The sequence below is a fragment of the Tamandua tetradactyla genome, chromosome 19, assembly GCF_023851605.1.
Source record: "Tamandua tetradactyla isolate mTamTet1 chromosome 19, mTamTet1.pri, whole genome shotgun sequence".
Classification (NCBI taxonomy): domain Eukaryota; kingdom Metazoa; phylum Chordata; class Mammalia; order Pilosa; family Myrmecophagidae; genus Tamandua; species Tamandua tetradactyla.
Window position 1 is genome coordinate 42900226 of NC_135345.1, and position 21560 is coordinate 42921785.

Below are 21560 nucleotides of genomic sequence, written 5' to 3' on the forward strand. Positions count from 1 at the left end.
GGAGGCAGTGTTTGTGATTTGCAATGGTTAGAGGTGGCATAAGGGTACAACTGCTGAGGGAAGGCAGTGGGTATTGGTGTATACATACACTGGACTACTAAGTGGCTGCAAGAAGGAATAAAGTTGTGAGGCATGCAACTAGGTGAATTAACCTTAAGGGGGACTGTATGTTGAATGAAGTGGAAGAAAATCCAGATTAGTGTGATGCCCCCAGTATATCCTAGAGTAATTTGGACAATGAATAAAAAAGTATTTGCAAAGTCCTCTTGGGGGACTGGAGAGAAAGGAGGAAATATTCAACTTCCCCATTTGTGGAATCCCTGATATTCTCACAAGCAGTGGGGACAACCAATTCAATAGGCTCAGCCCTTGATCTTGTCTCATTTCTCTCTTCCTGCTTTTGGTCAAGAAGGCTTTCTCAATCCCACGATGTTGGGTCCCCAAGAATCCTGTCCCACATTCCCAGGGAGATTTACACCCTTGGGAGTCATTTATTTAATTATTTATTTATCCTTATTTTCTTTCTTTTGTCCCTATGACATTTATTCCTGCAAAGAAAAAGCTTAGCCTACTTATTATGCCTAAGAGTCATCCCTAGAGAACCTCTTTTGTTGCTCAGATGTGGCCTTTCTAAGCCAACTTGGCAGGTAAATTCTGCCCTCCCCTGCTACGTGGGATATGACTCCCAAGGGTGTAAATCTCCCTGGGAACGTGGGACAGGATTCCTGGGGACCCAACATCGTGGGATTGAGAAAACCTTCTTGACAAAAGCAGGAAGAGAGAAATGAGACAAAATAAAGTGTCAGTGGCTGAGAGATTTTAAATAGAGTCAAGAAGTTTTCCTGGAGGTTATTCTTATGCATTATATAGATAGCCCTTTTTAGTTTATGGTGTATTGGAGTGGCTGGAGTGAAAGACCTGAAACTGTTGAGCTGTGTTCCAGTACCCTTGATTCTTGAAGACAATTATATAATTATATAGCTTTTGCAGTGTGATTGTGTAATTGTGAAAAGCCTGTGTCTGATTCTCCTTTTATCCAGGGTATGGACAGATAAGAAAGAAAATAAGGATAAATAAATAGATAAATAAATAAATAAATAGCGGGAATAAAGGGTAAATAATTGGGTAGATTGAAATATTTGTGGTCAGTGATGGGGAGGGGTTAAGTGGTATGGGATGTATGATTTTTTTCGTTACTTTTTGTTTATTTTTCTGGAGTGATGTAAATGTTCTCAAAATTATCATGATGATTATTCTACAAATATGCTGACGGTATTCTGAACCATCAATGTACACCATGTATGGACCATATGTGTGTGAAGGTTTCTTAATAAAAATATAAATAAATAAATAAAAACTAACAATCCAGCCTTTAAAAAAAGTGCTGGGTTGTTTTAGAATACAGGCAGAAAAGTGCAAAGTGTGAGACCTATTGGTCCAGTGATATTGCTGGAATGGTATAGATAATTGTCTAGAAAGACAGTATAATAAGTTAGAAATCTGGGCTCTGTGATTAGATTTCTGGGCTAGTATCCTGGCTCTATACTTAGTAGCTATTTAACTGTAGACAAGTTGTTTAATAAATGTTTGAACAGTTTTATCAATGTTAAAATGGATAATGATGTTTCAAAGGGTTGTTAAAATGAAATAATACATATAAAGTAGTATTCAATAAATCTTTGTTAATATTACCAAAAATTACGATAAAATGATTTTCAGAAACTTAAAAAAATGTATGATTATCTCTTGAGCTATTGTGAAGACATACATTTACTTCCCAGGTTTTTTTCTTCCAAGATTTCTTCTGGTAGATTAACCTAATGTTTTTAATTGTATCCTTGTATGTTTTTTTCCTACCCACATGTGACTATAGCTCATCAGTTTTTACTTTGTAAAATAAATCTTTTCTTTTCTTGTATTAATCTTTGGACTATTGCATTTACTTTTCTGTACCTAAATTACTTATTTGACTAGTTAAATAGGAACTGGTCATAGGACTAGTCATAGGAACTTGGAGAAAAAAGGTTAAAAAAAATTAAAACTAAACAAAATGCCTTTTATTTTAGTTTTAAAAAATTTTGTCAACACTTACTATTATGTATTTCATTTTAATAGGTATTTTCCATAAAAACTTTCAGTCGGCAAAATGGTTGAAAAACTAAATAATGTGATAATAGCAATTTAGAAAAAATGCTAAATGGTGTTATATTTAAAAGCAATTATTTGCTTTTTAAATTTAGATACAGATTTACTTAAAGATCTCTCTCAAGGAGGCACATCAGAAGCTAAACTTCATAATCTTGCTCAACAGCAATATGAACAGCTAACACATGCAATGAAATGTAAGTTTGTCATCAGTGCAATCTTGTTAAAAATCATTGTAAATTTTTACTAGAGATATGAATAAAGCTGATTTGGATAGGATTGGGGTAGATCAGAATACAGGGTAAAGGATGACATCATCCATATTATAAAACTTCAACATCCATATAAGACCAAAGGGAGAGAAGTTTATTTGGTGCAAAATTTATATTTTGGTTGGTGCAGTACATAATTTAGCTTGTATGGTCAGTTTAGTTGAATACCATAGTATATGGATTCTTGAATAGGTTGTGAGATCTTGTAGGTTTGTCCAGTTAGTGTGATGCCCCCAATATATCCCAGAGTAATATGGACAGTGAATAAAGAAGTATTTGCAAAGTCCCCTTGGTGGACTGGGGAGAAAAGAGGAAATATTCAACTTCCTCCTCTGGAGAATTTCTGATATCCTTGCAAGCAGTGGGGACAACCAAATCAATAGACCTGGCCCTTGATTTTGGGGTTTGCCCCTATGAAACTTATTTCTGCAAAGGAAATTAAAATTAGGCCTAAGAGTTACCCCCAGAGAACCTCTTCTCTTGCTCAAATGTGGCCTCTCCAAGCCAACTTGGCAGGTGAATTCACTGCCCTCCCTCTTACGTGGGACAGACTCCCAAGGGTGTAATTTCCCTGGCAATGTAGGACAGGATTCCCAGGATGAGCCAGGACCCAACGTCATGGAATTGAGAAAGCCTTCTTGACCAAAAGGGGAAAGAGAGAAATTAGACAAAATAAAGTCAGTGGCTGGGAAATTTCAAACAGAGTTGAGAGGTTATCCTGGAGGTTATCCTGGAGATTTAAAGATATCCCTTTTTGGTTTATGGTGTATTAGAGTGGCTGGAGGGAAGGATCTGAAACTGCTGAGCTGTGCTCCAGTAGCCTTGATTCTTGAAGACCATTGTATGAAGTTATAACTTTTACAATACGATTGTGTGATTGTGAAAACCATGTGTCTGATGCTTCTTTTATCCAGGGTATGGATAGATGAGTAAAAAATACAGATAAAAAATAAATGGTAGGAGGGATAAGGGGTAAAATAAATTGGATAGATGAAAATACTAGTGGTCATTGAGAGGGAGGGTTTTTCTTTTTCTGGAGTGCTGCAAATGTTTTTCTTTTTCTGGAGTGATGCAAATGTTCTTAAAAAATGATAATGGTGATAAAAACACAACTATGTGATGATATTGTGAGCCACTGATTACCCACCATGTATGGACTGTATGTGTGTGAAGATTTCTCAATTAAAATATTAAAAATGGAATTCATTGTAAATCATGGCAATATTAATACCTCATTTATCTATTATAATTAGGCAATGAAGTTGGGACCATAAGTGAATTCTAGAATACTCTGTCTTAGCACCTTCAAAATAACAAAATATTTATTTTTACTAATTTAATCTAAGTCTTTTAAAAATATGTACTTTACTATCATTTTAAATACAGGTTAGCAACCATAATTTAATGATTTCTTAATGCAAAGTAAAATAATTATGTTCATACATTACTATACAGTTTTTTATCTTTTGTATTACTTCTTCTCTTTGGCTTTTTATCGATATAAATTTTCTTGTCGTTGTGCATTTCCCAAACAATTTTCCTATGATCCAAATTTTAATTAAACTCGTTTCCTTTAGTGCTCAATAGAGAATAGAGAGGTACAATTACAGAGAAAGCCTAGATCTTTTGCTTTGATGTCTAAGTAACAAGGCTCTTTAAGTATTTGTATTATTGCTTCAATCACTCCATTTACTTCTTCAGTCACTCCATTTACATTTTGAGTACCATATATAGCTGCCCTTCCATATATGGTGATGGTAATATAGAAGTGTTCAAGAAATCATATAACATAAACTTTTATTAATTTAATGCATGTTTTTAAGTATCTACTCTGAAACAGGTACTAAGTTGGATGTTAGAGTTATGAATGTGAATAAATCATAACTTCCAAAGCCTCCAAGATAAGGATGTGGATATAGATAGTTTAATACATAAAGAAATAACATATGTGAGTTAGAAATAAGGTTAAATGGAGAGTACAGAGGAAGTCTCTGTATGCCATTTTAATGATTCAATGCTGCTAATAAACATCAATTTGAACATGATAGTATGTATATGATCTATGAAATAAGTTGGTTAGAAGATCAGGAAGTTGGCAAATAATAAATTACTTGATGCATTTGCTAAACTTTAATTAAATATTTAAGGCTTTAAAAAGGCTTCAGAGAGAAACATGAAAAGTAGACGGATTTAATGATGTAAGTTCTTTTATGATGTCAAATAAACATAATAGTTGGCAGTTCTTGAAATTATGATGGTTTACGTTACTGGATAACATACTGTAAATCAAAACAAGTTGTATTTTATTTTCCCATAAAAACAATGCTGTGAAAAAAACAAAACAAAACAGTTCTGTGTTAGGTAGTCAAGTGCCTTGTCAGGGGTTTGACTCCATATTTTGTTAGAAATGAGTAAAAGACATTGAAAATCAACCATGTAAAAGATACCTATGCTCAGTCCTCCAAATAGTTGTGAAAACACTCTTTTGATCATTTGTTACATGTCAGGCACCCTGCCATTTACTTTATATGTATTATTCACTTAATTCTTACCAAATCTTCTTCCTTAGATTCCATGCCTTCTTTGGAGTGACAGTCTTGCTATTATCCTACCATAAAATCATAAGAAACCTATCTTGCTATGTCCTTTACGCCTATTTATGGAGGTAACCACAAAAAAAACCCCGATTCTAGGTCATTTCTCATTACCTGTACTCTGGTCCCCATAATTCCCTTCATATTCCTTCATCTATCCATACTTCCCACTAAGTGCTCTCTAGAATTTACAGTCCATCATCACAAAATCCCCTATTGTACAACCTCTTCTTTCAATGCCACCCTGCCCCCCACCACACACACACCTGTAACTCACTTTTCCCCTGAGAACAGTGCTTCCCCTGCATTATTTCAAGATGGCATGGACAGGTGTCATTCTTGCTCCTCACTGTCCTTTCCAGATCATTTCTTTACTTCCTCCCTAAATTTTTACATTTGCATCTCATGCCATTAGACTATGCCACACAGAATTCCTCCTTTTCTACTTATCTTCTGATCTCTGTGCCACTCACCCTCTTTAAAGTCTTTATTTCCCTTGAAAGATTTCTTTCCCTTGAAAGTTTTCTTTCTCACCTGCCTGGGCCCACCTTTTCAATCTCCTTTGCTGGGTCCTCTCTATCTCCCCACCTTCTTTAACACTGGCATGTACTACAATTCAAACTTTGGATCTCTTTTCTGGACACTTATTCCCTTTGTGATCTCATCCAGTCTCATGGTTTTAAATATTTCTGTATGACTCTCAAATTTATATTTCCAATCCAAACCTCTCCTATGAACTCTAGGCTTAAATCTCCAACTGCCTTCTTGATATATATTCTACTTGGTGACTAATAATCCAAAATGGAAATTCTGATCTTCTCTCACCATACCTGTTTGACATTTCAGTTAATTACAGCTTCAACCTTCCAGTTCCTCAGGTTGAAAATCTTAGTATCATCCTTGACTCTTCTTTCATACCAACAGCCAGGCTGTCAGCAAATGAGGTGGGTTCTACATTCAGCATATATCTAGAATGCAAACGCCTGCACCACTACCACCTTGTCCAAGCCATCATCATTCCTCACCTGGAACCCTGCAATAGGCTGCTTTATCTAATCTGGCTACTGGCTTCTACTCTTGCCCCTAAAGTCTATTCTCAACACAGCAACTGGAGTAATCTTGTTAAAACATGTGAGATAATGTTACTCCTCTGATCAAAATCCTCAAATGGCAAACTCCTCCTCCCCTTCTTTTTGTCATTTCCCATCTTAGAGTAAACTAAAGTTCTTCCAATGGCTACAAGGCCCTATCTGGTCCTGAGCCCATATTCATTTCCCACTGTTCTCTCCTTGCTCCCTCTATTCTTATCAGACTGGCTCCTTTGCTTTCCTTGAACATGCCAGACCCACTTCCACTTCTGGGTCTTTGTACTTGCTGTTTCCTTAGCTGAGAGTGCCCTTCCCTAGATATCTCTGTGGCTGGCCCCGTTATCTCCTTCAAGTCTACTTACAATTTACTTACTCAGTGATGCTTTCTCTGACTAGCCTATTTAAAATTACAGTATCCTCCCCTGGAACTCTCTATTCCCCACCCTGCCTTTGGTTTTCTCTATAACATTTATCACCTTGTAAGAATACTATATAACTTTCCTATTTATTTATGCCATCTTGTCTTTCTCCCCCTCCTACAAAATAAGCCTCACAGGAGCACGGATTTTTGTCTGTGTTGTTTACAGATGTATCTTGAATGCCTAGAAGAGTGCCTGGCATGTAATAGTGTTTGAAAAGTATGAATAAATGAGCGAGTTGTAGAAACTACTATTATCCCTTTTTTCAGATTTTAAAAAATCTGACATTTTAAATAATTTTCCCAGGTTTGTACAGCAGTAAGTGAAAATTGGGATTTATATCTAAGATTATTTTGAGTATTGTTTTAACTAATTATGTGATACTGCTTATGAAGGAATAGCTTGAAAGTATCAAATTCATGATTAAGGAATGGCTGGAAGCATCAAGTTCATGGTAATCTGCAAAAGACCTCTTAAAACATTTTATCAAGTGTTTTTATTTACTATATTTACTATTGTATTTATTTGTTCCTGTTTGTAACTAGGTTGATCAAATTGTTTGAATTTTCAGCTTCCATACAATTCTGTTAGATTTACTTGATTTAATGGCCACCAAGTACGTTACTAACATGAGCTTTTGCTTTAAAACAGATCCATGCAAGTATCTATAGAAATCATTCTTATCAAAACCATGTGGTATTAGTTTTAAATAGATATTTAGAAATATAGCAAATTTGTTTAGGGTAGTTAATAGGGTCATTATATTGATTATATTTTCTTTAACTATAGTTACTAAAGCTCAAGCAATTGTTTACTGTACATGTTCAGTTTATCCAGAAGAAAATGAAACTGTTGTTAAAAAAGCACTGGAATTTCAAGACCTTGGGATTAAAGTACAACCTTATAGGTAAGAAAGGAAAGGATGTTTCTAAACAACTCAAGCAATCAAATATGTTTGAACCTGAAAATTAGGATTTTCTAAGTTATATAAAGAGAGTTCCTTTCTTTTTGTTAAATCTTAATATGATCAAATAACCTAACATATTACAACTTAAAAGTAGATTCTGTAGAGCCTTTAAAACAGCTTGACATGAGCATTTTCTTGTACATTAAAAGATCCTTTTGTTTTTTTCATTACTATTGAAGCTAAAGGCATTTTGGCTTTGACTTGATTGGTTTCTAAATGAATTGGGTCCAAATTTTATATTTCTATTTTCAGATATATGTTTGTCTCAACAGAAGGAAAACAAGTATATAAAATATCCTTAGAATAATAATGCTATGAACATTGGTGTAAAACTATCTGTTCAAATTCCTGCTTCCAATTCTTTGTATCTAGTAAAGGGATTGCTGGGTCATATGGTAGTGCTATAGTTAGCTTTCTGAGGAATCACCAAAATTTGTCTTCCACAGTGGCTATACCATTTTACATTGCAACCAACAATGAATGAGTATTCCTACATCTCCATATCCCCTTCAACACTTGCTATTTCCCTTTTTTTAAACAGCAACCATTCTAATGGGTATGAAATGAATTTCATTGTCATTTTGATTTGCATTTCCCTGATGGCTAATGGTGTTGAGCATCAACTCATGTATTTTATCGCTGTGTAAGGATGTCTGTTCAAGTCTTTTGCCCATTTTTTAATTGGGTTGTTTATATTTTTGTTAAGTTGAAGGATTTCTTTATATGTTCTGGATGTTAATCCTTTATTAAATATTTGGTTTCAAATATTCTCTCCCATTGTGTAGGTTGTCATTTTACTTTCATGATAGAGTTCTTTGAGGAACTTTTTGTTTGTTTGTTTTGATGAGGTCCCATTCATCTATTTTTTTCTTTTGTTGCTTTGGCTTTGAGTGTAAGGTCTAAGAAACCATTGCCTAACACAAAGTCCTGAAAATGCTTTCCTATACTTTCCTCTAGGAGTTTGGTAGTTCTAACTCTTATATTAAGATCTTTGATCCATTTAAGGTTGATTTTTGTATATGGTATGATATGAGGTAGAGATCTTCCTTTTTTTTATAAAAGGAGATCCAGTTTTCCCAGCACTATTTGTGAAAGAGACTTTTCTTTCCCAAATGAGTTATCTTTGCCACCTTGTCAAAAATCAGTTCTGCCATAAATGTGAAGGTTGAATTCTGAGCTCTCAATTCTATTCCATTTGTCTATATGTCTGTCTTGTTCCAGTACCATGCTGTTTTGATTACTATGGCTTTGCAATAAGTTTTAAAATTGGCAGGTGTGCTGGTTTGAAAGGATGTATGCCCCTAGAAAAGCCATGTTTTAATCTAAATCCTATTTCATAAAGGCAGAATAATCCCTATTCAATACTGAATGTTTGAAACTATAATCAGATCATTTCCCTGGAGATGTGATTTAATCAAGAGTGATTGTTAAGCTGGATTAGGTGACGACGTGTCTCCACCCACTTGGGTGGGTCTTGATAAGTTTCTGGAGTCCTATAAAAGAGAGAACATTTTGGAGAATGAAAGAGATTCAGAGAGAGTAGAGCAGAACCATATAGCCACGAGAAGCAGAGTCCACCAGCCAGTGACGTTTAGGGATGAAAAAGGAAATACCCTCCCAGGGAGCTTCATGAAACAGGAAGCCAGGAGAAGAAGTTAGTAGATGACACCATGTTCGCCATGTGCCCTTCCACTTGAGAGAGAAACCCTGAACTTCATCGGCCTTATTGAATGAAGGTATCTTTCCCTGGGTACCTTAGATTGTACATTTCTACAGACTTGTGTTAACTGGAACATTTTCTCAGCCTTACAACTGTAAATTAGCAACTTATTAAATTCCCCTTTTTAAAAGTCATTCCATTTCTGATATATTGCATTCTGGCAGCTAGCAAACTAGAACAGCAGGTATGAATCCTCCAACTGCATTCTTCTTTTTCAAGATGGCTTTAGCTATTCAGGGCTCCTTACCTTTCCAAATAAATTTTATGATTGGCTTTTTCTTTTCTGCAAAAAGGTTATTGGAATGTTGATTGGGATTGCATTGACACTATCAATTGCTTTAGGTACTATTGACATCTTAATGATATTTAGCCTCCAATCTATGAACCTGAAATGACCTTCCACTTATCAATGTTTTGTATATAACATTGTTTTTCAATGTTATAAGTGTATAAGTCCTTAATACCTTTGGTTAGATTTATTCCTAGGTATTTGATTTTTTAGTTGCTATGGTGAATGGAATTTTCTTCTTGAATTTTTCTTCCAAGTGTTCTTTGCTTGTATATAGAAACACTAATGATTTTGGGTTTTGGCCTTTTACCTTGCCACTTTGCTGAATTATTTTATTAGCTGTCAGAGCTGTGGTGTGGATTTTTCAGGATTTTCTATATATAAGATCATGTCATCTGCAAATAGGGAAAGTTTTACTTCTTCCTTTCTAATTTGGATGCTTTCTATTTCTTTTTCTTGCCTAATTGCTTTGGCTAGAACTTCCAGTACAATGTTGAATAACAAGGGTGACAGTGAGCATCCTTGTCTTTTTCTGATATTAGAGGGAAAACTTTCAGTTTTTCATTATTAAGTAAGATGTTATCAGTGGGCTTTTCATATATGCCCTTGTCATGTTGAAGTTTCCTTCTATTCCTAAACATTTGTGTCATGAAGAGGTGCTGTATTTTGTCAAATGCCTTTTCTGCATCAATTTAGATTATCATGTAGGTTTTTCCTTTATTCTTTTAACATGATGTATTATATTAATTTATTTTCCTATGTTGAACCAACCTTGCATACCAGGGATATATCCCACTTTATCATGGTGTATAATTCTTCTAATTTTATATAATTCTAATTATAGTTGGATTCTGTTTGATAATATTTTGTTGAGTTTTGCAACTATATAAGAGATATTGGTCTTTAGTCTTCTTGTAATATATGTACTTTATATAAATATAAATATATAGATATATATTTATAAATGTATATATATATATCTATATATTTTTAAAGAGTCATCATGTATTTTTTTAGGAAGTTATACAGATAATTTTCATGTACAGCTATGATTCAGAATCTTTATTACCAAGGTAAGGAATCAGTTCCAGGAGAACCCTTTTATTCTAATGTGATTTATGAATAATAGTAAAGTAATGTGAAACAGACATCTGATAAAGTCTGTTGTAAGGCAGGCCTGTTTGGTTCATTAATCATATATTTTTTTTAATTGCCATTAATTTCTGAAATACCTATACCGATTCATATACTGTAACAATTTTGACCGAAATCACTGTACCCCACTTTCGGCTGCAAGGTGGATTGGGGTAGAGCAGATATGAAAGACGTAGTTTGGCTATAGTAATCGTGCTCCAGACCAACTTAGTTGAAAATGGGACATTAATAAAATTAAATTTTGTCCACAAAGATGCAAAAGTTTTGGGAAATGTGAGCATTTGCTTTTAAAAATCATAAGAGCCATCATTATAATTAAAAAAAAATCTCTAGAGTTTTATAATTATCAATAAAAAATATATTTGTTCAAGTTCTTGGGTTAACCTAAAAAATCTAAGGGAATAAACAATATGTGAAATCTTACGTGAGAGAATGGTCTAATAGCTATTTCATGATCTATAGCTCTGTTTCCCAAACTTTTATGCAGCAGAATCCAAATATGTGAAATAGATAACAGCAGAGTAGCTGTGACTGAAATTGAGCAGAGGTTCCCAAGATCCTGCCCTCCTACCATTTGCAGCCAGGTTTTCCTTCTTTTTTTTTTGTATGCTGTATGATGGGGGTCACATTTCATTATTTTTCCATGTGAGTATCCCGTTATTGTAACACCATTTGTTGAATTTTTGTCCATTTTTTCTTTGTTTGTTTTGCTTTTTTATTTTGTTTTGGGGAAAGTGCATGGACCAGGAATTGAACCTGTGTCTCCAGCATGGCAGGTGAGAATTCTGCCACTGAGCCACTGTAGCACCGCACCACCTCCCTTCTTTTTAAATATAGATAAAGGGGAGAAGAATAAGCAAAGTTACCCTTATTCTTCCTCAGTCTTGCTCTGTCTATAAACATTAATGCTCTTCAATTTCCCTTAGTTTCATACTGTTAATTATTTCCCCTACTGTATTAAAATAACTGCTTTTCCATTTGTAATTCAATTTAGAAAACTGAACAATAGCTTTCCAAATGTTTTGGTAACCCCATATCCCCAGAATTTTCTCAGAACACAATATTGTTTTTGAAGCATGTGGCAATAAATCTATATTATTTTAAATAAGATGACAGAAAATCTTTAAAGTTCTAATTTTCCTTTGCCATAGATTAGAAGCCTGTTGGGTTTTAAATTTGCTGCTGGGCTGTATGGAGAACTTTACTCAAAAATCCAATAGAGAATAATATGCAGTATATTTACTCAAAATAGAATAATCTGAAAATTCCTTCTTATTGCTTTGTACCTACTAAGTTGTACCTGTAATAACACCTAAAATTTAACCAAGCATAAAATAGAACTCCTCTCCAAAATAAGCACTAATTTCACAGCCCTTACCTCCAAGCATCCATTTTTTTGCCTTGAATATTACCAAGTTTCCCACTCCACAGCAAATGTTCTGAATAATTTCAATCTGCCCCCAACTCATTTGGAATGCCAGAGGAAACCGGCAGTCTATACCCACCTATTCTTGGGATTTATTCTCTCCAGATTCTGCAATCCAGTTTGTACCAATCTCTTAGATCAGCATCTCTCACTATGATCCAGTACATAAATATGTTGAGCCATATGAAATGTAGATAATATGCTGTTCACCTACAAGAATGGCAATTTCAGTATGTTCAATGATAATTTAAAACATATTATTATACCTGGTACATGCTCTTAATTTTTTCTATTCCATTCTATTTCACTTATTAAAAGTAAATGGTGGTGGATGGAATGTTTATATGTTAAGAATGTTTATATGTTAAGTTTTATCAATAAAAATATTTTTTAGAAAAGTAAATGGCAGTGTTTGCTTCAGCAGCACATATACTAAAATTGGAACGATACAAAGAAGATTAACATGGCCCCTGCACAAGGGTGATTTGCAAATTTTTGTGAAGCATTCCATATTTTTATAATCAATATCTAGGAATAAACTTAACAAAGGGTATAAAGGACTTGCACATAGAAAACTATAAAACATTGCTACAAGAAATCAAAGAAGACCTGAAAAAATGGAAAGACATTCTGTGTTCATGGATTGGAAGGCTAAGTGTCATTAAGGTGTCAGTTCTACCCAAATTGAGCTACAGATTCAATACAATACAAATAAAAATTCTAGCAGACAACTTTGCAGCAATGGAGAAGCTAATTATCAGTTTTATTTGGAAGGGCAAGAGGCCTTTAATAGCTGATAACATTTTGAAAAAGAATTATCAAGTGGGATGTATTATGCTTCCTGACTTTAAAGCATATTATAAAGCCACAGTAGTCAAAACAGCATGGGTCTGCCCTAAAGATAGATGTATCAATCAAATTGAAAGTTCAGAAATAGACCCTCACTAAACTGGGAAAGAACAGTCTCTTCAATAAACGGTGCTGGGAGAACTGGATATCCATAACCACAAGAATGAAAAAGGACCTCTGTCTCACACTCTATGCAAAAATTAACTCAAATTGGATCAAAGACCTAAATATAAGAACTAGTACCATAAAACTCTTAGAAGAAAATGTACAGAAGCATCTTCAAGATCTAGTGATAGGCAGTAGTTTCCTAGACTTTACCCTAAAGCACAAAGAAAGAAAAAAATAGATAAATGGGAGCTCTTCAAAACTGAATACTTCAGTGCTTCAAAGAATTTTTTCAAAAGGGTGAAAAGGCAGCTAACTCAATGGGAGGAAAATATTTGGAAACTCCGCATCTGATAAGGGTTTGATATCCAGAAAGAAATCCTACAACTCAACAATGAAAAGAAAACCTGATTTTAAAAGGCAAAAGACATGAATAGACATTTTTCCAAAGAGGAAGCACAGATGGCTAAAAAGCACATAAAAAGATGTTCAGCTTTACTAGCTATTAGGGAAATGCGAATCAAAACCACAATAAAATTCATTTCACTCCTACTAGAATGACTGCTATTAAACAAACAGAAAACTACAAGTGTGGGAGAGAATGTGAAGAGAAAGGAACACTTCTTCATTGCTGGTGGGAATGAAGAATGGTACAGCTGCTGTGGAAGAAAGACAGTTTGGCAGTTCTTCAGGAAGTTAAGTATATAATTGCCACATGATCCAGCAATCCCACTATTAGGTATATACTCAGAAGAATTGAAAGCAGGAACACAGACTTCAGCCCACCAGTGTTCATAGTGGCATTATTCACAATTGTCAAAAGATGGAAATAACCCAAGTGCCCATCAACTGATGAATGTATAAACAAAATTTGGTAGATACATACAGTGGAATATTATTCAGCAGTAAGAAGGAATGAAGTCCTGAAGCATGTGACAACCTAGATGAACACTGAGGATTTTATGTTAAGTGAAATAAGTCAGACACAAAATGGCAAATATATGATCTCACTGATATTAACTACAATATGTAAACTCATAGACATTAAACATAGAATATAGGTTACCAGGATATAGGATAAGGCTAAAGAATGGGGAGCAGTTGTTCAATATGTGCAGAATTTTAATCCTAACATTAACTTAATATTTAGGACACAACAAAATTCCATTAATAGTGCTGAAAGCAACAAGTTAAGAGGAATGTACTTACACGATCTCTTTGTACTAAGAATTCTTGGGGCAAGCTTCTCACATTAAGCTTCACAACACAATTGTAAAGATAGTTTGGCAAGGCCCCAGTCAATATGGCAGAGTGAAAAGCTTCAGTGCTCTATTCCCTAAAAGAAGCTTTGAACAACCAGCAAGAACTGGCAGAAACTTTGTCCTCAAAGCTCCAGAAAAGAGTTAAAGGAGGGAAGTAACAGGGAAAGCACTGAATCATGAAAAAGGCAACTTAAAGAAAGTAGGAACTCATGGAGCCCTGGCTGGCCCCACCCTGGCCCACCCTCTCACCTGTACTCCAAGTGCAGGTTCCTGGTCCCAATTCCAGAGAAAACATACTGGGAGAATGTATTTTTGCTCCAGTCTCTCTGATGGTAGCCTGAAGGATTGAAGTAAGACACTCTTACTGGCTTGTCAACCCAGAACTTGCCCTGCATGGGGAAGGCAGCTCACAGAATGCTCCTACAGAATGCTGTGGAAGAGTGGTCAAGTCATGGCTGCCAAGATAAAGAATTACTAGCTGTAGTACATACAGTGCAGTGCCTAGGAACATGAGGAAATGGTTTCCTAGGGAAGAGGGGACATTTGTATCCATGTAAACTGTGGGAATTCCTAGGGTCACATGCATATATGCTTGACAAGATTCATGTGCAGAAAGGATCAGGGGATGACTCTACGCCTTGGCCTCAACCTATTCTCTAAACTCATATAGATAAGCTCTGAAGGAGCGCACTTGCACAAATCAGTCTGCAAAGGCTTGGAAAAGTGTTTCCTTTTTCCCTTTTGTTTAGCACCTGGAGTTCAAGGAAAGCTCTGTCTTAACACTATTTGGATACATGCTTAAAGGAATAGATGACTCAGAGTCTAAATTCCAGCAATAACACCTTAACAATATCTAAATGTCCAGTTTTCATCAAAAGATTACAAAACATATGAAGGAACAGGTCCAGGCAAAGGAGAAGATTCAAACATTAGAAGCCATCAATAGGCAGTGAGGTTTAGTCTGGAACATACCAAAGACTTTTAAAAACTGGTCCTATATGTCCTCAAAGAGCTAAAGGAAGTTTTTAGAAAAGAACTAAATAAAATAAGGAAAATGATAGATGAACATGAAGAAAATACCAGCAGAGAGATGGAAATTATAAAGAGAAACCAAACAGAGTTGAAGACCACAGTAACCAATTAAAAAATTCCTAGAGGGGTTTGAAACAGATTGGAGCTGGCAGAAGAATCAATCAGTGAACTTTTAATCCATTCTTGGGGTGCCAACCTATTGTGTGTGGGACCTTTTGATTTAGGTTGTTTCAATTGAGATGTGACCCACTGCATTCAAGGTGAGTCTTACTCCTTTATTGGAGTCCTTTAAGAGAGGATAAAAGGCAGAGAAGTTTGAAGAGAGCCGAGAGAGAGAAACACCCAGGAGGCCAATGGAACTAGAACCTGAAAGCAATGAAACCTGGGAGGGAAGGACCAGCAGATACCAGCCATGTACCTTCCTGACTGATAGAGGAAGCCCGGATGCCAGCCGCCTTTCTTCAGAGAAGGTATCATACTCTTGATGCCTTAATTGGAACTTTTCATGGCCTTAGAACTGTAAATTTGTAAACTAATACATTTCTGTCATAGAAGCCAACCCATTTCTAGTATATTGCATTCTGGCAGCTTAAACAAACTAAAACACAAGTCATTTATATAACTTTGTTATTCTTTGTTTTACATCAGTCTGTCAGAAATGCAAAGCAGCTTGATTTCTTCCTTATCATATTATTTCTAGTAGGCCTATTCATATCTTTTTTCTTTCTAAGTTTCAACTTTCTATTTAAAATTCTTCAGTATAAAAAAGACAGCTCATTTTAAACAAGAAGCTTATTTAAACAATAAAATACTTTACTTGAAGGGGAAACTATCTAGGATTAATTTCTTTCAGAGTAATTTATCCCTTCTTAAAGGGAGATTGCCCTACATGTAATGGCTACATATAAAAAAGTTTCATAATTGTCCTTGGTTTTACAGTGATGAATGAAAAACTTTAAAATTCTCCAATCAAATTATGCAAGATTTTTTTGTATTGCTTTGCTGTTGTTGTTGTTAAACAGTGAGAGCAAAATAACTTACTGAAATATAAAGATAATTGCTCAATGAGCATGCCACTAATGGAGAAGGGGTATTTTCACAGAACCAGTACTTTTCCCCATACCATTTCCATTTGATGTTGAACAAAACACCCCATTGGCCATTTATCTTTTTAAAAAAGCAATATGCTTGTGAACATAAGTTACTTTATGTACAATAAAGGGGGGGGGGTAAAATGAAAGTGTAAAGAAAACTATACTGTAGTAATCAGGAAGTGGTGAAAACAAATTTTGGCTTTTCTAATTGAGAATGTATTCTTGGTCTGTAGGAACAGAGTTCTGGAATAAAATAGCAGGCTCCCTTTTTAACAGACAACTCCTGTCTGCTGCTGTCACACATCAATTGTATCTTCATCCTCCACTTCCAACTGTGTAGGTGTGTCTGTTTCATTGACTGGCTGCCCATCAAATCGGAATCTCATCCACCTCATTGATAAAGCCTGTTGCTCTCAATAGGCTTTCACTAGTCTACTAATGAAGAAGTATATGCCTCTTAAATTTAAACTGCACCACAGAGCCATCCTGCCCTGCCACCTTCAAATTAATGTGATTGTTCTCAGTCTTGATTCCTTCCTTAGGTTTTTCAGTAGCCATGGCCAGAGCTGAAGTCTCTTCAGCTGCCACTTCACAAAAATGGTACCAGGTCCATTCCTGTGCGGTTTGAAAGTATTATTTACCCCGGAAAAGCTGTTTTAATTCAGATCTGATCTTGCGGGGGACAGTTGTTTCCTTTAATCCTGATTCAATATTATAGGTAGAAACTTTTGATTAGATTATCACAGAGATGTGATACGCCCAGTTGTAGGTGTGACGTTTTGATTAGATGGAGATGTGACTCTACCCATTTCAGGTGGGTCTTAATTAGTTTACTGGGATCCTATAAAAGAGGAAACATTTTGGAGAGAGTTAGAAATGAGCCAACAGAAACTTCAGAGCAGAGCTGACACAGATGCCAACACTTGAAGAACAGAGACATGGATGTTTAGAGATACTTGGAACCCAGCAGACATTGCCATGAGGTGTTAAGCAAGCCAGAACCTGGAGAGAGTCAAGGGAAGCCAAGAGCTGAAGCCCAACCCTAGAGAAGCAAAGTGAGGAATCTCACAGGAATAGAGGCTGAAAACAATGGAACCCAGGAGCAAGGGATCAGCAGGTGCCAACCATGTAACTACCCAGCTGGCAGGGGTGTTCCTGAACCATTGGCCCTCCTTGAATTAAAGTATCTTTCCTTGGATGCCTTAATTTGGACATCTTTATTGGCTTAGAAGTATAAACTTGTAACTTATAAACTCCCTCTTTTAAAAGCTGTTCCAGTTCTGGTTTATCACATTCCGGCAGCTTGCAAACTAACACAATACCAGATAAGCACACAAGCAGAACCAGGAGTGGCAGAAGAAGGACTCTTGTAGTATCTTTATCTGGCCTTGGTATGAGGGTGATATTGGTTTTGTAGAATAAATTAGAGAATTTTCCCTTCTCTTAAATTTTCTGGAAGAGTTTGAGCAGAATTGAAATCAAGTCTTCTGAGAATGTTTGGCAGAATTCCCCCGTGAAGCTATCTGGTCCTGGCTTTTCATTGACAGGAGGTTTTTGATTACCAAGTCAATCTCACTACTAGTAATTGGTTTATAAAAGATATATTTTTTCTTGAGTCAACATAAGTAGTTTGTGTTTTTCTAAGAATTTTCCCATTTCATCCAGGTCATCTAATTTATTGGTACACAATTAGTTGTTCATGGTATCGTTTAATAGTACTTTTTATTTTAGTAGGGTCTGTAGTAATGCCCCCCTTTTCCTTTCTGATTTTAGTAATTTGTTATCCTCTTTTTTTACTTTGTCAGTCTAGCTAAAGGTTTGCCAATTTCATTAATCTTTTCCAACAATAAACTTTTGGTTTTGTTGATTTTCTATTTTTTTTAATTCTCTATTTTATTTATCTCTGCTTTAACCTTTGTGATTTCTTTCCTTCTGCTCAATTTAGGTTTAGTTCTTTTTTTTTTTTAGTTCTTCCAGCTTTGAGATTAGGTCTCTGATTTTGAAGTCTTTCTTCTTTTTTAATGTAAGCATTTAGAGCTATAAATTTCTCCCTCACCTCTTTCTTCAACACATCCCATAAGGTTTGGTATGTTGTATTTTCATTTTCCTCGAGGTATTTCCTAATTTCATTTCTGCTTTCCTCTTTAGCCCACTGATTGTTTAAGAGTAATTGTTTAATTTTCATATATTGTGAATTTCCCATTTCTTCTTCTGTCATTGATCTCTAGCTTCATTCTCTTGTGGTAAGAGAATATACAATGCATGATTTCAATATCTTAAAATTTTTTGAGACTTGCTTTGTGACCCAACTTATGATCTACTCTGGAGAGTGATCCATTGGGCACTCAGTAATCTTGCTTTTTGGTTTTTTTTGGGGGTGCAATATACAATATAAATTCTTGTTAGGTCTAGTTGGTTTAGTGTATCATTCAAGTCCTGTACTTCTTTATTGATCATCTGATTAGATCTTGTATCCATTATTGAGAGTGGTTTGTTAAAATCTCCCACTATAATGTAGAACTGCCAATTCTTCCTTGAAATCTAACAGTATCTGCTTCATATATTTTGTAGCTGTTTAGTTAGGTGCATATATATATTTACAATTCATCTTTCTGTTGAATTTTCCTCTTTATCATTATATATTGATCGTCTTTGATCCCTGTAACTGTTTTTGACCTAAAGTCTATTTTATCCAATATTACCACCCCAGCTTTCTTTTGGTTACTATTTACATGATATATATTTTTTCCATCCCTTCACCCTCAACCTTCTTTTATTTTTGACTTCAGTGTGAATCTATTGCTGTCTCTTGCGACTGTATGCTTGAGTCATGTCTTTTGATTGATTCACGTAGAGTTGAATCATGCTTTTTTTCCCATTCTGACAATTTCTGCCTTACATTTAAAGTCAATACTGATAATATAGGACTTTTTAATGCCATATTGCTATTTGGCCTTTGTCTTACATTTTGCCCATTTTAAAATTGGGTTGTTTATCTTTTTTATTGATGAGTTGTAGGATCTTTTTATATATTCTGACATTAAACCCTTAATGAATGTGTATTTTCCAAATATTTTCTCCCATTCTATAGGTTGTCTTTTTACTTCTGTGATGAATTCCTTTGGCATAAAAGTTTTTAATTTGTTGAAGTCCATTTATCACTTTTTTTTTCTTTCGTTGCTTATGCTTTGGATGTAGTGTCTGAGAAACCATTGCCTCATACAAGGTCTTGAAAATGCTTCCCTATGTTTTCTACTAGTAGTTTTATAGTCCTTGATCTTGTGTTTAGGTCATTGATCTATTCTGAGTTAATTTTTGTATACGATGTGAAGTTAGGGTCTTCTTTATTTCTTTCTTTCTTTTGCATATCAATATCTAGTTTTCCCAGCATCATTTGTTGAAGAGAATATTCTTTCCCAATTGAGAGGAATTGCCACCCTTCTTGAAAATCAGTTGGCCGTAGATGTGAGGGTCCATTTCTTAACTCTTAATTTAATTCCATTGGTTATATGTCTGGCCTTGTACCAGTACCATGCTGTTCTGATTACTAATGCTATAATAGCTTTTTAAAATTAGGAACTTTGAGTCCTCTGAATTTTTCTTCTTTTTCATGGTTTATGCTATTCAGGCCCCTCACCCCTTCATATAAAGTTGATAATTGGCTTTTCCAATTCTGCAAAGAAGGCTATTGGAAATTTTGAATGCATTTGTGCTGAATCTGTACATTTCTTTGGATAGAATTAAAATCTTAACAATATTTAGCCCTCTGATCCATGAGGATCAGAATGCCCTTCCATTTATTTAGGTCTTTGATTGTTTTTTGGCAATGTTGTATAGTTTTTCTATATAGAAGTCCTTTACATCCCTGGTTAAATTTAGTCCTAGATATCTGATTCTTTTAGTTGCTATTATAGGTGGAATGTATTGATTTCCTCTTTATATTGTTCATTACTAGTATTTAGAAACACTGCTGATTTTGCAGGCTGATTTTGTATCCCATAACTTAGCTGAATTCATTTATTAGCTCTAGGAGATTTATTGTGGATTTTTCAGTATTTTTTCTTAAATGATATTGTGTCCTCTGCAGATAGGGGAAGTTTTAGTTCTTTTCCAATTTGGATTCCTTTTATTTCTTTTTCCTGCCTAATTACTCTAGCTAGAACTTCCAGTACAAATTGAGTAACAGTGGTGACTGTGGGCATCCATGTCTTTTTCTTTTTAAAAAAATATTTTTATTGACAGATATTCACATACAGTACAGTCCATACATGGTATACAATCAATGGCTCATAATATCATCTCATAATTTTTTATTCATCACCATGATAATTTTTAGAACACTTGCATCACTCAAGAAAAAGAAATAAAAAGAAAAAGAACAACTTCTACATTCCATACTCCATATACCCCTCCCTCTCATTGACCACTAGTGTTTAAATCTACCCATTTTTTAACACCTTATCCCCCCTATTATTTATTTTTTTATCCATTTTTTTTCATTCATCTGTCCCTACTCTGGATAAAAGACGCATCAGACACAGGTTTTCACAATTACACAGTCCCATTGTAAAAGCTATATCATTATACAGTTGTCTTCAAGAATCAAGTCTACAGGAACACAGCTCAACAGTTTCAGGTCCTTCCCTCCAGCCACTCCAATATACCATAAATTTAAAAATAAATTTATAATGCGTAAGAATAACCTCCAGGATAACCTCTCATCACTGTTTGAAATCTCTCAGACAATGAAATGTTATTTTGTCTCATTTCTCTCTTCCTCTTTTTGGTTAAGAAGGCTTTCTCAATCCCATGATGCCGAGTCCCAGTTCATCCTGGGAGTTCTGTCCCATGTTGCCAGGGAGATTTACACCTCTGGGAGTCATGTCGCATGCAGAGGGGGAACATGCCTTGTTCTTGTACTAAGAGAAAAGCTTTTAGTCTTTCTCCATTGAGAATGATGTTAGTTGTGGGATTTTCATATATATTTATCATGTTGAGGAAGTTTCCTATTTCTAGTTTTTTAATCAAGAAGTAGCGCTAGATTTTGTCAAATACCTTTTCTATGTCAATTGAGATGATAGTACAGTTTTTTTTTTTACTTCATTGTATTAATGTGGTGTATTATATGAATTGATTTTCTTGA

At 35.0% G+C, this 21560-nt stretch overlaps 1 protein-coding gene, 1 non-coding gene and 1 pseudogene across 7 annotated transcripts in view; 2 read left to right on the plus strand and 1 right to left on the minus strand.

Annotated features, from left to right (window-relative positions):
- The window catches only part of NSUN7 (NOP2/Sun RNA methyltransferase family member 7), a 149177-nt gene that overhangs the window by 107088 nt on the left and 20529 nt on the right, over nt 1-21560 (plus strand). For all 6 annotated transcript variants that reach the window (XM_077136722.1, XM_077136720.1, XM_077136721.1 and 3 more), the window contains 2 exons: nt 2241-2342; nt 7308-7425. In XM_077136722.1, the coding sequence (XP_076992837.1) occupies nt 2241-2342; nt 7308-7425 (220 nt within the window). The remainder of the gene's footprint in view (nt 1-2240; nt 2343-7307; nt 7426-21560) is intronic.
- Nucleotides 12484-12592, plus strand: LOC143663812 (U6 spliceosomal RNA). The gene has a single exon (XR_013166193.1). It is a non-coding gene; the product is annotated as a U6 spliceosomal RNA (small nuclear RNA).
- Nucleotides 16687-17087, minus strand: LOC143663576 (small ubiquitin-related modifier 3 pseudogene; annotated as a pseudogene).